This window comes from Ictidomys tridecemlineatus, chromosome 11 (genome assembly GCF_052094955.1).
Source record: "Ictidomys tridecemlineatus isolate mIctTri1 chromosome 11, mIctTri1.hap1, whole genome shotgun sequence".
NCBI classification, from domain to species: Eukaryota; Metazoa; Chordata; class Mammalia; order Rodentia; family Sciuridae; genus Ictidomys; species Ictidomys tridecemlineatus.
In genome coordinates this window covers 70,063,657-70,076,228 of record NC_135487.1, presented here as the reverse complement: position 1 = coordinate 70,076,228, position 12,572 = coordinate 70,063,657, and the positions used below count along the sequence as shown (strand labels likewise).

Sequence of the window (12,572 nt, the reverse complement as noted above, 5' to 3'; positions counted from 1 at the left end):
TAAGATGAGATAGAACATCTTAGCAGAAAGGTGTGGTGGATGAAAGCAGCTCAGGACATGGCAATCAGGAAGCAGAGGGCGAGACCTAAGTATGAATGTGAAATAACATTCTTTCGGTGGTGAGGACTGGGATGGAGATTGGATATCATAAATATAGGGAATATCAGTAGAGTAAAGGAGATAGGGAGGAAGGACAAGAAAGGGGAGGAAATTTGGATTGAATTCAACAAGATCACATAATATGCACACATCAATGTACCACAGGGAACTTCACTTTTATGTATTATGTAGAAAGCATCCAATCAATAAATAACCCATCACATGTGAGACCCTGGGTTCTATCCTCAGCACCACATTCTACAACTAAAAATATATATATATATTAAAATATATATATATATTAAAAATATATCTATATATATATTAAAAAAAACAAAAGTAGATTAGTGCCAGGCACAGAGGTGCATGCCTTTAATCCCAGCAGCTCAGGAGGCTGAGGCAAGAGGATCTTGAGTTCAAAGCTAGTTCGGCAACTTAGCGAGGCGCTAAGCTATTCAATGAGACCCTGTCTCTAAATAAAATATCAAAGGACTGGGGATGTGGCTCAGTGGTTGAGCACCCCTGGGTTCAACTGTCAGTACCAGAAAGGAGGGGGGAAATAAGGAAGATTAGTGGAGTAGAGGAGAGAATAGGGGGAAATAAAGTGAGGGGAACGGGGATCAAAATCAAATTCCATGATGTGAAAATTAGCCCACCTCGGGGCTGTGGATGTGGCTCAAGCGGTAGCGCGCTCGCTCGCCTGGCATGCGTGCAGCCCAGGTTCGATCCTCAGCACCACATACAAACAAAGATGTTGTATCTGCCGAAAAGTAAAAAATAAATATTAAAAAAATTCTCTTTCTCTTTCTCTCTCTTTAAAAAGAAAAAAAAATAGCCTACCTACTATGTATAGCTATAATGCTCTAATAAAAAATATATCTTTATTTTAGATCTTCGATTATTTTCATCAGTTTTGTCATTTTTCTCATATAAATCTAACAAATACATATATGGGGGGGATTTCTCTTCCTTTGTTGCTATGCTAGTCAGCTTTTTGTTACTATAATACACGTGAGATAAATCTATTTATAAAGAGAAAGGCTAATTTCAGCTCACAGTTTTGGAGATTTCAGTCTATGACTGACTGACTGGCCCTGTTGCTTTGGGTCTGTGACAACACATTATGGCATGAGCACACAGCAGAACAAAACCATTTACCTCATGACTGGGAACAAAAGAAAAGGAGGAAGAGATTGAGCTTGAAGAGTATTGTGGCCCACAGTATATCCAGTAAATGGAAAAACTTCCATCAGACTCCATCTCTTAAAGGTTCTATCACCTCTCAGTAGTGCCAAGCCGTGGACTCAGGATTTAATGCATGAGCCTTTGGGGATATTTAAGATACAAACTATAATAGATGCTAATGTACTTATATGTTAATTTTAAATTCCACATAATTATTACTGGTAGATAGGAAGTCAGTAAACTTTTGTAACCTTATATTTTGAATCTTGTTGTCATCCCGTTTTATGATTATTTTTGTTGATTCTTTGGAAATCTGTGAATAAAAACTGTCCCATTTCTTTCTTCTCAATCTGAACACCTCATAACTTGTACATTTCTTGATTTAATACATTAGCTAGGACTTCTGCTACAGCGTTGAATAGGCATAATGAAAGGAGACATCCTTGCCTTGTTCTCAATCTAAAGGGGAAAGCATCTAGTTTTCCCAGTTGTTGGTTTATCAAGATGATAAAGTTTCCTCTAGTCATAATATACTGAGAGTTTTAATCATGAATGGATGATGATGGATTTTCTTGTCATGTGCCCTTTTTCTGTATCTGTTAATATCATATGATGATTCTTATTTAACTGTTAATAGTGATAGATTACATTAATTAATTTTCAAATGTTATAGCAGCCTTGCATACTTGGAGTATATCCCAATTTTGTCTAACTTTTCATTTCTCTTGCTAGATTAAAATAAGCTTTTGATTAATCAAAATTTTTAAACAGAAAGATATAGTATTGTTGTCATTGATTTATTAATTCAGAGGTCCCATATTTCCTTTTTCCCCCACATTTTTTACTGATGCATTGTATCTGTACATAAAGATGGAATTTGTTATGTATTTATACATGCTCACAATATAACAATATAATTTGGCCAATATCAATCTCTAGCATTTCCCACCTTCCTCGCCTTCTCCTACCTCCTGATCCCTTTCTTCTATTGATCTCCCTTTGTTTTTCATATTTCCCAACCCCTTTATCTTTTTCTTCTCTAGCTTCCACATATGAGTGAAAACAAATGACCCTTGACCTTTAGATTTTGACTTATTTCACTTCACATAATGGTCTCAAGTTTTATCCATTTTCCTACAAATAACATAATTTCATATTTTGTTATGGCTCAATAAAATAAAATATGTGTACACATACCACATTTTCTTTATCCATTCATCCATTCTAGGCTGGTTTCATAGTTTGGCTAACGTGAATTGTGCTGCTATAAACATGGGTATGCATGTATCACTGTTGTATGATGACTTACATTCTTTGGGGTAAATACCAAGGAGTGGTATAGCTGGGTCATATGGTGGTTCCATGCCTAATGTTTTGAGGAACCTCCATAATGATTCCCATAATGTTTGTAATAATTTACAACGCCATCAACAGTGTGAAAATGAGTACCCATATTTCTAAACTTCACAAATGGTTTGGGAATATACCAAGTGCTAATAACCATATCAGAGCTTATCTCAAGTTCACAGCACCAGAATATCTTTAAAAATATATATATATATGAAGCATAGTTGCTGAAAAAGAGTCTTAAGAGCTCCCTTACTCATCACTGCTATATTTTTAGTTATAAATGGGTTCATGTTTATTGTTACAGCCTTTCCTTGTCCAGAGTAAATATTTTTCAGAACTCTCTCATTATTGGACCTAATTAATGGATCTGAAATTTAAAGAACCCAGCCTAATTCTAAAGTGATCACTGGAAAATCATTATTTTTCTTAAGTTGAGGAAAATTTATGACCCAGGGTGGGATTCTGTGTTTGATGTTTTATCCACAGTCTAATTTAAAACATGGGTTGGGGGGGGGGCGGGAAACTTGTGATAAAATTCAGGGCCTCTCTGCAAGCATTCTACCACTGAGCTAAATCCTTATCTCAAAAGCATTGCTCTTATAAAAGCATTCTGCCTCTAATTATTTTGAATTTACTTGCCTCTACCATTAAATATTAGCTCATTTGAGTTTAAGAGTCCTGTATGCAAGAAACATTTGTTTCATTTAATAATAATAAAACTGCCTAGCATGATGGCACACACCTGAAATCTCAGTAACTCAGTAGACTGAGATAGGAGTATCACTAGTTCAAGGCCCATACTTGACAACTTAACAAGCAAATGCCTAGCACATGTGAAGCCTGGATTCAATCCTCAGCATTGCATAAAAATAAAATGCACCTAGTTGCCCTCCCTTTGGGGGAAGAAAACAAAAAAAGGACTGGGAATGTAGCTCAGTGGTAGAGTACCCCTGGGTTTAATCCATAGTACCATTGGGGTCTTGATACTAACAGACATTTTTCTCTTGAGAATTAAAATGTAAATTTTTTAAATTCTCATTTTCTGTGAAATTATATTTAATTCTTTTTAAAGACTTCTTTAAGATCTGTTGATTGTGATGTTATTTCTAAAAGCTTTTTTTAATTGCTATTTTAATTAAGCTGCTTTGATCATGGTTGAAGCTTAGAAGACTCTTTTTAAGGAGAAAATAATGATAATGTTCCTCTGTTTTGTAGTATGTTCGTGGTTCAGACCCTGTACTAAAGCTTTTGGACGACAATGGGAACATTGCTGAAGAACTAAGCATCCTCAAATGGAACACAGACAGTGTAGAAGAATTCTTGAGTGAAAAATTGGAACGCATATAAATGTTGCTTTAATTTTGTCCTATTTTGTTACCTTGTCAAATGAAATATTACAGCACCTAGAAAATAGTTGAGTCTCTTACAGTGAGGCATTAAACATCTAATTAGAAGTTGAAGTGGCAGCACAGCTCGTGATAGCTAAGGAGTTGGCAAGCTTCACAAACCCCGTTTTTTGTTGTTTTTTTTTTTTTTTTTAAATAAATTTCTGTCCTCCTGCATTTGTTATACCACTAACAAAATGCTTTGTAATAGGCTTCTGGTTAATTATGCAAATGATAGTTTGTGATAATTGGTCTGGTTTATGTACAACCCATTTTTAAATTAAGAGAGGTTAATAAGAGATGATTGCTGTGCCTCATGTGCTGTGTGCTATTTTGAAAGTAATGACAGAAAACTACAAAGCAAATAAGACATGCCAAGCCTCAACTGCCTGATCCTCATAGCCTCTCATATTTGTGTATTATCCTATTTTCTTTTTAATGGAAAAGTTATAGTTTGTAATGAATGTACTGCTTAAAAACTTGGTAGCCTAATTATTGTAAAACATTCAAGAGCTGCAGTGAGAGTGAAACATTCACAAAAATTTGTATTAATGAAGACTACACATAAAACCTTTCTGAGGATTTGTGTAGATCCGATATTTAGCAAATTTTTGTGTTTTAGATTCTTACTGAAAAGTTCCACTTAAAAATGACCATTTACAAGACCAAAATATAAATAAAAACTTTGAAAATCTATCTGAATTTGAAATTATTCTGGTGTGTCCTCTCATGTTTAAAAATGATTAAGCTTCTCAGTGTGTTCTTATTTTTCATATGCTTTTCTCTTAGCCACAATATAAGAATGACTATACTGTTTAAAACTTTATCATAATTTCTTATTGTTGACAATAGAGGTTGATTACTAATCTTTCCCAGCGGTTTATATAGCTTTTTTATGTCCCTATTGCAATATAATTATATATAGTATTCATATATATGCATAATTTGCCCTAATATATTCCCAGTACTTCCTTTTCCCCTCTCTTCTACTCTTTGCCATTCCTTCCATTTATTTATGTATTTTTTTCCATTGGTGCCTTATAATTTTATATAAAAGTGGAATTCATTGTGATATATTTCTACATGATGTAGCATTATTTGGTCAGTTTTATTCACCTATTCATGTAATATTATAAATTATGTCGACTTTAAAAGCCAGCAAGAGAATGAATATAAATCTCTATACTTTGGCTAATCAAAATAATATAAGAAATTCTGGCAAACAGAGTATGGTCCACTTATTGATCATGAATAGCAGTGGAGAGGGCTATCATTTTGATAGTTCTAGGCCCCGGTTAATTTGCCACCAGTCCTTAATGGTTGTTGCTACTCCCAAATAAGGGGGAGATTAAACCTATTGTGGGCAGTAAAAAAAAATTTTTTTAAATAGGAGTTGTCCCCACATGCAGGAGAATAGTAGTATTTAATGATGAAACTTCAAAACTTCTGAGATTGGCATAGAAAATTAATTGGATTGGTTTCTGGGCAATAAGAGCCAATTAAATGAGTATTTGGCATTCGGGATAGAATGACAAAAGAAAGACCTAAAAAGTCTATTATATTCAAGTTATTATGAGAGATCAAAGAAGCTGAAATACCCTGCAATATCTTAGAGCTTTAGGTCCTCAAACTGATGAATAAAAGGGTATCTATCAAGCCCTGCTGTTTTAATTTAGAGATTCAAATTTGGAGATTCAAAACTAATGGGCCAATTCCAAGTGGTTTTTGCCTATTGCAATCAAAGAACAGTTTTTTAAAGAAACAAAACCACTGATTACCAAGAAAGGAGTATAAATACTAATCCAAAAAGTACCACTTTATAGCCAAATTCTAACGTTTGATTAAGCTTATTCAAATTCAGAAATGTGGATATGTGGTAGTCATTTGATATTTATGACTTTACTCCCCCTGCCAAAATTATGTTACTTATAACTCTAAAGTGAATTTATCTCTAAATTTCTAAATTTAGCAAAGGCTCTTATAAGGAGCTATAAGCAAGAACTGACGAATTCTGTTAAGAGGATTTGAGACATTAAAGCCATTTTAAAATTAAAGTGCAGAAAATACCTTTGAAAGCAAATACCGCAAAATTTTGGATCAGGGGCTGGAGAGTACAGTTCAGTGGTAGAACACTTGCTAGCACAAAGAGGGGCCTGGGTTTGATGCCCAGCATCACAAAAATATTAAAAGTTAAAACTGTCAATAGCTAGGGTGTAAAAACCTGTTTAAAAATACCTGGGAAGCAGTACAGATTGTGTATATGAACATAACTACATTTCTTTTTGTTTGAAAATTAAAACATGTTTTCATTATATCTGGTGGTGGCAGAATATTCTTTCTGGGGGAAAGAGGATATGCAATTGTGATGAAAAGTTCAGAATAAATCTTTGTTAATGAAAAGTAAATATTTTATCTTTGGACTGGCTCAACCCAGGAATCAGTAGCATGAAACAGTTATTCAAAAATACCAAAAAACTAAAACTAAAGATAATAAAACGAGGACTTTTTCTGGTAGCAACTTCTAAAACATACATCCCAAATATTATATTTTATCCATCCAGCATCATGAAGAAATTGAAGGTTAGACTTTAAAATTCAAAACCTTTTTTATAAGTGGTAGGAAAACTAAACTATATTTGATCCTCTCTTTTCAGAGTCTGCTTTTGAATTCCCCTCTTGTGAAAATTTAATTTGTAACCCCACAATACTATATGCACAGAACAGCAAAAAAAAAAAAAAAAAAATTGAATCACCCAAAGCACAGGTTCCCAGCCAAGGTCAAATGAGGTGACACTTTGCCTTGTTTCAGCTCTCATACTGTAAAGAAGTGCATATAGTAACACATTTTTGGACTTTTTGTTGTTGATTTTACTTTAAAATAGACCTCAGGAGTGGTATTGAGGTTAAAAGTTACGTTACAGAAAAAAATACAGAATATGTTTTAGATCCTTTGTTCAGTTCTGAATTACAATGCTATTAGCTGTGAGTTGAATGTTATTACATTAACACTACTAAACAAGATCTCTAAATAGAAACACATAAAACAAGGTTATATGTTGATAGATTGATGAAAGTGTGACCAGAAGTTCCCATGAACCTACTTCCATGTTTTTCCTAGGAGCAATGATTGAGTATCTCAGTGTCTTCAGTGATTTTATATTATAAGTACCACGAATAACGAATATTTTAAGACAGGATCTTGCTACGTTGACCAAGTTGGTCTCACATTTGTGGTCCTCCTGCCTCAGCCAAGTCTGGGATTACAGACTTGTACCACCACACTCATCATCAGCTAACTTTATTAATCTTTTTGTTTAGCTATAATTTATATCTTAAAATTTGCCCATTTAGATTATACAGTTCGGTGGAGTTTTTTAGTATATTCAACTGTTAACCACAATCTAAATTTAGAACATTTTATTATCACTCCAAAAAGATATATTGTACCTGTTACACTCACTACAACTTCACCAGACCTAGGCAACCACTAATCTGTTTTCCAAATGAATTATATCATTTATGGCCTTTGTGTCTTGCATCTTTCCCTTAGTGTATCATCTGGATTCATCTATAAAATAGAGTGTACTTCAGTTCTTCTAGTGGTCAAATATCCCTTTGTATGGATATACCACCCATTATTTGGTAGACACTTGGGTTTCTATTTTGAGGCTATTATGAATATTGCAACTATATATCCACCCTGAAGGTGTTTTCATTTCTGTAGACAGGAGTGAAATTGCTGAATCATGTTCCATGTTTGTTTAATTTTTCCCCCCGCTGTGGTTCTGGGATTGAACTAAGTGCCTTCCATATTCTAAACAAGCATTCTACCACCAAGCTACATTTCCAGCCCAGTCATGTTTAACTTTTTGAGAAACTGTCATATTTTTCCAAAGTGGCCATACCCATTTTTCATTTCTATTAGCAATGTATGAGGGCTCTAATTTCTGCATATCCTAGTTTCTTAATTTATCTTTAAGAGGATACTCATTATTTTATAGTCTTAGCATCAGAAGCCATTTAGTGTTAGACATACACTAACACTTTGCCCTCCACTAAATAGCCTTTAAACTGTTATTCTTTAAATCTTTGAATGTATTTGTAATAAATTTACCTGCTTCTGTCATTTTCCACTTCCCCAGCTTCAGTCATGAATAAAACCATAATGTCTCCATATGTGGTAGAGGTCACATTCTAATCAGAGGCAATCTTTAAACAGTTTAAAAGCACAAATACATAAATGCAGTTACAGTAAAGAGAAAAAAGTTGCTAAGAGAATTACAAAGAAACATAAATGAGTGTAAAGATCTTTGAATATATGACATTTAAACTGAGACCTAAAAGATGAAGAGAAGTTACCCAGGAAAAGAGTGAAAACACCTTCCAGTCAAAGAAGAGCATGTGCAACCACCCTGACCTAGGAAAGTCTAGCATCACCTAAAAAGGGGCAACTGGAACCCAGTGGGACAAGGGAGAATAGGAGGAACAGAGATTGGGAAGACAGGCAAAGAGGACATGGTTCATACCATCTTAGGAATTTAGCTGTGTATTGGAGCTAGGGTTGTGGCTCAGTGGTAGAACACTCACCTAGCACCACATATAAACACATAAATAAAATAAAGGTCCATCAACAACTAAAAAAAAAAAAAAAAAATTTAAAGAAGAATTTAGCTGTATATTGTTAGCTTCAGAATAAAACCCGAAAAGGAAAAATCCTTAACCAGGGGAATGATGAAATCCAGCAAGAACAACTCTAAAGTTCATTTTAACAATCAGTAAATACTCATTTATGCCTATGTGAACACTTAAGTACTTTATCTGATGCTTTCACTAGTGACTAATAACCTTCTGGGGAGTCTTAATTAAACAATTTGCTTTTTAAAACTATTCATCAACTAGCTTTGAAGAAAACTAAAATGCAAGCCCAAGGACTGGGGTTGTGGCTCAGTAATAGAGCTCTCATCTAGCACGTGCAGGGTGCTGAGTTCGATCCTCAGCACCACATTAAAAAAAAAAAATAAAGGTGTTGTGTCCAACTACAGCTAAAACAAAATATATGTTTTATTTAAAAAAAGCAAGCCCAAGAATAAATGTTAAATTGCTTGATATTGTAATGTTTGTTCACATATATTCAAAAGGACCATTTACTACTTATGTGAGTGAAGGGAAATTCTATTGGTTCACACCATACTTGTGCACTCTTCCTTTTCCCATCTTTTTGTTGTTCTTGTGGTAGTGATGATGGTGACCAGGTTTCACTGTTTGACGAACTGGTCTCCAATCCCTGGGCTCAAGTTATCTTCCCTCCTCAGCCTCCCAAACTACTGCAGGTATTTACCACCAAGCCCAGAAGTTCTTTTCTCTCTCTCTCTTTTTTTTTTTTTTTTTTTTTGTGTGTGTGTGTGTATGTGTGTGTATTGCTGAGGATTAAACCCATGGCTTTGTGTCTACCACGCGGCCTGCGCAGTGGTTTCATTAATGAGGTTCTAGGCATAAAGTTAGTTAGAAGAGATCGAAATAAAAACACAAGACTCAATTACCTTATTTCTATTGCTAGGTCCGAGACGGCTCCCCTCTGGTTCCCTCCTCCAACCGCCCAGCAGGGCAGCAGGGATTACTCAGGGCTAGCAGGAAAGAGAGAGCGAGCACGCCGGGGATCAGCCTTTTATCGGGGAACAAGAGATTCAGGGGAGAATTCCATCCAATGAAGGTTGAGGGGGGACCGCACTCCAAGGTCAGGGTCAGTGATTGGGTCCCCGGGGTCAGTGGTCAGGCACACCCACACAAGGATGGGCTCTCTCATCAGGAAAGGGTCGAGAAAACTTCGACTTTTGCCAAAGTGCCTCAGGCCCTTAACGGGAGTCGCTCAATCACGTGTTAGAATGGCTTCCCACATTTGTGCATGTAAGTTAAGCACTCTACCAACTGAGCTATATCCCATCTTTGATCTGAACACTAATCTCAATTGTAGCCCTAATGAATGATGATGGAGCTCTAATCTTGAAAAAATTTAGCTCAATATCTATGACATTGTTTCTGTTCCTACTCCATCATAACTGATACCAAGGATTCTTGGGGCTAGTTTTACCTTTTTGTACACCTAGACTGTTGACCCAAGCTTCTGGTTCTTGTTACCTGTTCTCTCAGGGCATGAGTGTCTGTTACCCAAATAGACCACCCTATTTGCCATTCCAGATTTGGAAATCTATTCTGGCCTGAATTGTGTTCCTAATTCTTCTTGTGTTCTTAATTGTGTTCCTAATTCTCCTTTTTGGCTTATGTACTGACCTATACCCCGTATTCTCTGATCTTATTTCTACATTTTCCTGCCTAACCTGATCCTAGAACAGTGACTTTAACCCTAGCCACAAATCTATAGTAGGTACTGCTAAGTAACCACCCCAAAACTTAATGGTTTGAAACATTGATTATTTCTTTTGCTTATGAATTTGTAATTTGGGCGGGGCTTCATGAGGACAGCTCATCTCTGTTTTACAAGGTGTCAGCTGGAACAGCCCAACTGAAGCTAGAGGTTTTACTTCCAACATGGATCACTTAAACTGGCAAACTAGGACTGTCAGTTCCTTTCTATTAAGTAGCTTGGGCTTCCTCATAGTATATAACTTGGTTCCAAAAATAAGCATCCTAAGTATAGAAATTGCCAGTTTCTTAAGTCCTGGGACCCATAAGTGACAGTATCACTTCTACCATCTTCTGTGTTAAGTCATAAATCCCCGCTTTAGGGGAACAAGCATAAACTCACTGGATGGGTGCTGTCTTAATCAACTTTCTAGTTCTATGACAAAATACCTGAGATAGACAACTTAAAAACAGGAAAGGTTTATATTGGCTCACAGTTTCAAAGATCTCAGTCCATTGTCACTTGGCTCAGTTGCTTTTGGGCCTGTGGCAAAGCAGTACATCATGGCAGGAAGCACATAGCAAAGGAAGATGCCCACATAGTGATAGCCAGGAAGCTTTTTAAGGAAAAGGCTGGGATCCTGGGATCCTAATATTCCTTTTCAGAGTTGCCTCCAAAGACCTAACTTCCTTTCACAAGGTCCCTCCTCCTAAAGATTTCATCGCCCTTAAATAATGCCACTGTCTGGGGACCAAGCCTTAAACATGTGGGAAACTGGGGGAGATTCCTGATTCAAATTATAACAGGCATCAATAAAATTTTGAAGCCTATCATAGTAGCATACACCTGCAATCCCAGTTACTCTGTAGGCTGAGGCAGGAGGATTACAAGCTCAAGGCCAACTCAGCAACTTATCAAGACCTGTCTCAAAATTTAAAAAATTAAAAGGGCTGGGATATAGCTCAGTAGCAAAGCATTGCAGGATTCCAAACCCAGTACCACAAAAAGAAAAAAAAAAAAAAAACTTTTTGAAGCCTTTTTGTTTTGTTGGAGAGTAGATTGGTTTATTTTTGTTGTTGTTGTTGTTTGTGGTACTTTCTAGGGATTAAGCCCAAAGGTGCTCTACTTCTGATCTACATCTCCAGCCCTTTTCATTTCATTTATTTTTTTATTTCCTTTATTATTTTTAATTTTCTGATACATGTTCTCACTAAGTTGCTGAGGCTGTCATTGAACTTGCAATCCTCTTCCCTCAGTTTCCGGGGTAGCTGGGATTACAAACATGTGCCTCCACCCCTGACTGGAAACCATGTGTATAACTAACTATATTCCAGCGCATTTGGGTGACTTTTTTTAAAGTATATTTTTCTTTTGTCTTAAGGACTTCTCTCACTTCAGACTTGCTTACATGAGAAGTTCTGAGTTGCTTCATGTACTCTAGGTGTATCCATTGGCTAGGCACTCCAGTGATATAACTAGGAACAAGAACTTGCCTCCCAGATTTTTAATTTGAGCAAAGCAACTACCTCAGCTTTGGACTGCTAAAGTAATTTCAATGCAATGTAAGTATCTCTAAGCTTAATACAAGACCCTCTCAACCTTAAAGTAGCTGGTACAGGACTCCTGCCCACTTTGCCTGCATCAGTTTGTATATCTAGTCACTTTATCTGTAATTTGTATAAATGAGCATGTATATATAATATATCAAAATACATTCTACTGTAATGTATAATTAAAAAGAATAAATGAAAAATAAAAATAAAATAATCCCTTATGAATGTAATTCCTTTCTAATTTATTTTGTTTAGAGACAGGATCTCACTGAGTTGCTTAGCGCCTCGCTTTTCCTGAAGCTGACTTTGAACTCGGGATCCTCCTGTCTAATCCTTCCAAGCCACAGGGATTATAGGCTTCTGCCTCCATGCCTGGCAGTCTTTGTCTTTTTTTAAGCAACTTTCACTTGGAATTCTAAGGTACTCTAAATTCTGAGAAACACTGATCTATAAGGGGTAACATCCAAGCTGAGAACCACTGATCTATAACGTTCTTCCCTCTCAAGACTGCAATAGCAACTCCTACCTGAATTCCTAGCCTGTTAGACTGCACTACAGATTTTAGATTTCCCAACCCATACAATTGCATGAGTCAATTCCTTAAAATAGAAAAAAATATATATATTCCTTAGAATTTAT

The 12,572-nt window shown here is 35.9% G+C and overlaps 1 protein-coding gene across 2 annotated transcripts in view; it reads left to right on the top strand.

Annotated features, from left to right (window-relative positions):
• Selenof (selenoprotein F) overlaps positions 1 to 4,715 on the top strand; it is a 30,947-nt gene extending 26,232 nt beyond the window's left edge. For both annotated transcript variants that reach the window (XM_040288964.2, XM_005339126.5), the window contains one exon: positions 3,850 to 4,715. In XM_040288964.2, the coding sequence (XP_040144898.1) occupies positions 3,850 to 3,908 (59 nt within the window). In that variant the 3' untranslated portion in view covers positions 3,909 to 4,715. The remainder of the gene's footprint in view (positions 1 to 3,849) is intronic.
• Positions 4,716 to 12,572: the final 7,857 nt, after the last annotated feature.